We start from the raw sequence: 4,513 nt of genomic DNA on the forward strand, positions 1-4,513 counted from the left end.
GTTCTTGGTAAGATTTTTATTTTTAAAAAATAAATCATGCTGTATAAACTTGTGGCGTTCTCTGTTGATGATATCTGAAAATATAGTTTCTTTTGGTAACTGTAGGTTACTGCTGGGAAACAGTTTTCTTATTTATTTGAAAATTTATAGTTTCCGACTAGATCGTACAGTTAGCTTCTTCAAAGTGTTGTATGGAAAGATTACTTTATCCTTTTTTTCTTTTTTTCCTTCTCTAACTCTACTTGCCGTCTATCTGCGATCTTTACTTTCACACATGGCATTTGCAGTAAGTGCGCTATGCTCGCGATTCAAACTGCGCTAGTGTGAGTGGAAAATACGGAGTTTTATCAGTGAAAACTTTAATCTTTCTCTTGCAAATGTCAACACACTGTTTTCGATCCAGTGATTAAAATGTGATAAACCGGTTTTGTTGTCACACGAGGATACAATGCTTTTTGTTTTAAACCGATCGTCAGTACAAAAAGTAAAAAAGTGTCGGTGTTTGTGAAAGAAAAAAGTACGCGAATAATTTCGAAGTCTAATGCAGATATTCTACAATTAGGATCATGACAACCACTGAACTCTACACTAAGGTATTTAATCATATCTAATCTGTTGTACCGTAGTAGATTTGCTTAAGAAAAGTTAGTGTTACCGAGGTCAAAATCTTTTTCAGGTGTTAACGCATTCTCAGCCTTTGTTATGTGTACTAACCAATGTACAACACATTTGCGCATATTTCAAATATTTTGTGATATTTAACTGTTTCGGTATCAACTTTTTTAATTAGCTGTTTTGATAATAATGTGAAACGATAACAGTTTGCATACATAACCATGGAGAATGATATGTATTTTTGGTACGTTTAAACAATGTTCAATTTCAATGTTGCAGTGCACCTTTTTGAGCTTTTTAACACGCTTTTGTTTCTAAAAATATCTTTGATGTTTTGTATAAGAATACAATAATCAATTAAATTCAATTTAATTAAAATATTTAATAAATATTGTATTTTTATATTTGTTCACATTTTCTACGGAAATAGAACTACTAATTAGGTAATTTGTTTTATGTAGATGCACAAAGAATTGTGAGTCTTGAATTTTCTGCATATATAACACGTGTATTTTTCATTGGATACCATTCACGACAATTTATACACGAGTGAGCCGTGCGACCAATCGTCCCGCACTCTTTTCTAATGAATATAGAATGCCGAGACCTTTAATTTGATATACATATAGTACCTACATGTGCCTGTTGCCCGTACGAACACTACTGCCGAATTGTAAATTTAATTAATCTGGTGATTATGTATAATTGCCAGTTAATTGCATGTGCATAATCACCATTAAATTTGGTAAATGCCATAAATACTTGAATAATTATTAAATTTACTGGCGAGTTCTTATTGCACATTATTATAAGCAATAGGTTCTTTCTTTTGTTTCTATTTACAGCAGTGCCTAATTATTACAACAGCCACTTCATTCGTGTTGTCTTTACCTACCGTAACTTTATGATTCTAAGTAATTAAATAAATCCATTAGGTTCGGTTTGGTTAAGATGGTAAGGTAAAGACAACACTAACCAAGCGGTCGTTATAGTAGTCATGACATTTGTTTTGTTAATTTGGTAAATACTTAAGATTTCATCACATTTTCCAAACTTAGGGTCGAGTATATATAATAACCGACAATCATATATTAATCAAGGAATTAATCAAATTTATCGTTACTTCTAGTTTGGAAGGAAGTACCTTTATGTTCATTGAAGCTCCGTGTCTTTTTAATTTGTGTTTGTATTACTGAAATAGACATTTTTGTTAATTTTGAATTTTAATTAGCAATATTCTTCTGAAATGGAATATTATGGAGTTGTTTTGAATACGAGACTAAAATTTCACTTTCTTATTCTTGATTTAAAGGTGATATTTAACAAATCGCGTTGACCCAATTTTTTATACGTTTACTGTTTAGCATAATACAGTTTCTGCAGATGAATGAAATTTTTAAATATCACTGTATATGTATTGTAGGAAGTGTTATCGTAATAATAGGAACAAATGTGTCGACTACAGAGATTATTAGTCAAATATTCAGCAGCTATCTTTGTACTTGCCTGAATTTTGTTTGCCGGAGATAAATTAAGGAAATATAAAAAAGTGACTTTACTTTTTAACAATGAATTTCCTTGAATTTATTCCATTTATTTTTGTCAATAATGTATATATATTTGATCATAAAAGACATATAAAAGCAATTATTGTTATGTGATTTTTAACGCGTCGCAAAAATGCTATCGTCAGCAATCTGATGTACCTATTTCCCTTAAACTGCTGCATTCGCATTCCTTCAGTAATTTCATACGTTTCAAATAAGTATTCAGGTACATATTTAAGTGGATTTAGCAATTTTTAATAACTATTTAGAAGATTATTAACGCGTTATCAAAATTAATGGTTATTTGTTTAATATCTCGTTCTGTTTTTATTTATTTGACGCTTTGTTATCAGGTCATAACATTACTCACTTATAAATTGTAACATGCTGTAATGATGACTCATATTTTGATTGCTCTCACGTGGAAGTACCTGCCTATAATATCCAAATAACTGCCTTTTTTAAGCTCATGTATATACCATTAAGGCATAAATGACTGTTAAAAGAAATTTGTCCGTCTGTCTGTATGGGATAATCCATGAAACGGTTGAACCGATTTTGATGGGACATTTTATACACGAAGAGAAGGTTATCAGGAATGACGTATAATTAGTATTGAACCTTTTTTTTTCTAATTATCACGCTTTCGTTGTTTATTAGATTTAAGTATGTTTGTGTTTCATATACGTATTGTTTTTCGTATTTATCGATGAAATTTTTATATACGATAATTTATGGTACGAAATGTTTGCTCCGATCTTTAAATTTAACGGGGTAGTTTATATCAATCATTGAATTATTTTTGTATTCAAGAAAATTCAGATGAATTTTTTAATGATAATTTTTAGTAAAATTGGTGTACAAACGACTCCTATCTTCGCTAAGATGGTCTAAAAGAGCAATAATTGTCAAAACATTTTCGGAAAAATTGTATATCAGAAATATAATGACTATTTTTTTCGAAATTTATTATAATTAAAAAAATTGATTACAAAAATAATTAAATTGCATTTTTAGTGATGTTTAAATGCATTAAAATGTTTAATTCGTATATATCTGCAGAATATTTGAACTAGCCCCCCTTCACCAATCCCTCTAAATTTCCACCCTGTAAATATACAAACTTTGCAACTTGATTTTAACCTTTTGAAGATTGATTAAAGAAAACTTCTGATTATCTTTGAAATAAGATTTTTATTCAGTTTCAACATACCTAAGTAAATATCGAGGCATTAGATACGTTCTTATTTAGTTTGTAGGTAGTTTTCCGGGGTTTGGTATTTTTTTCAGGTAGATCCGTGAAAATTGAATGAATACATTTTCTTTTTGATAAATGTTTAAATCAATCAAAACGTGTTCTTGTATTACCTATTCTAATACTAGTGGCGAGTTGGAAACCGTAAGTAGGGATCTATTCTATTACATGCTGCCATGAAAACTACAACAAGATGTAGGAAAATTCGTACAAATACTTTCAGCTATCATTTCATACAAATAATAAAGTAATATAAGTCCAATGAACGCAATTTAAAGTTTTTGAAGGGTCTTACGCTTTGTTCAAAAGATTTTGAAAGTTGGATTAGTTTGGGACAGTTTTCAGAGAGGTATTTCTTGTTATTATTATCTTGAAGCAATTCTAAATTACAAACAATTTAAATCCGATAATTCAATTTGCCCTCGCATGCATGTTGACGTCATTTTTACTTCGTAAATTCATTTGATTTAAAAATGTTGAAGATACTAAGGTACAACTATGAATACGTTTTTGTTTCGTCAAATATTTTTTAAATAAAAGTCATTTTAAGCACTTTCGAAAATAGATACATGTATAACCAGCAGGGTAATTACTACTATACATTTCAAACACTTTCAATTTTAAAAGTCAAATTAGCGTTGACAATTCACCTAAGGTACAGTGGAACTCGTTTATTATGAGTCCGCCTATATAGACCAACCGCTTAATACAAAGTAATTGCAATGTTAAGTTTGGTTTTCATATTAAATTCTCTATAGCAAAGTTTGGATATAATGACTCCGTTTAAAATGACATATCGTTTATTATGACTGATTCTCAAGAAATCATACCCGGCTATAGTGACACGAATGATTAATAATAACATTTTCGCTCATTTTTCTGATCCTTCTTATGTATTTTGATATTACAATTCATCGTTGTTTTTCTTTTTCTGTTAATAAATATATACAATTTGTAGTTTTTCTCTCTATTAAACTAAATAACTAACCAAAATAGAAAGTTGTTTATTTTCTAAGACTATGCTTTGTATGACGCCCGCTTAGTATGACGTGTTTGTCATTTCCCTTCGATGTCATTATAAGCGGATTCTACTGTA

The 4,513-nt window shown here is 29.7% G+C and overlaps 1 protein-coding gene across 1 annotated transcript in view; it reads left to right on the forward strand.

Moving 5' to 3' along the window:
- The first annotated feature begins 264 nt into the window (after nucleotides 1-264).
- Nucleotides 265-4,513, forward strand: part of LOC108736938 (unconventional myosin-Va) — a 52,230-nt gene continuing 47,981 nt past the window's right edge. The window contains exon 1 of the mRNA XM_025973312.1: nucleotides 265-593. Within this exon, the coding sequence (XP_025829097.1) occupies nucleotides 567-593 (27 nt within the window). The 5' untranslated portion in view covers nucleotides 265-566. The remainder of the gene's footprint in view (nucleotides 594-4,513) is intronic.

This window comes from Agrilus planipennis, unplaced genomic scaffold (assembly GCF_000699045.2).
Source record: "Agrilus planipennis isolate EAB-ADULT unplaced genomic scaffold, Apla_2.0 scaffold141, whole genome shotgun sequence".
In the NCBI taxonomy this organism is placed as follows: Eukaryota; Metazoa; Arthropoda; class Insecta; order Coleoptera; family Buprestidae; genus Agrilus; species Agrilus planipennis.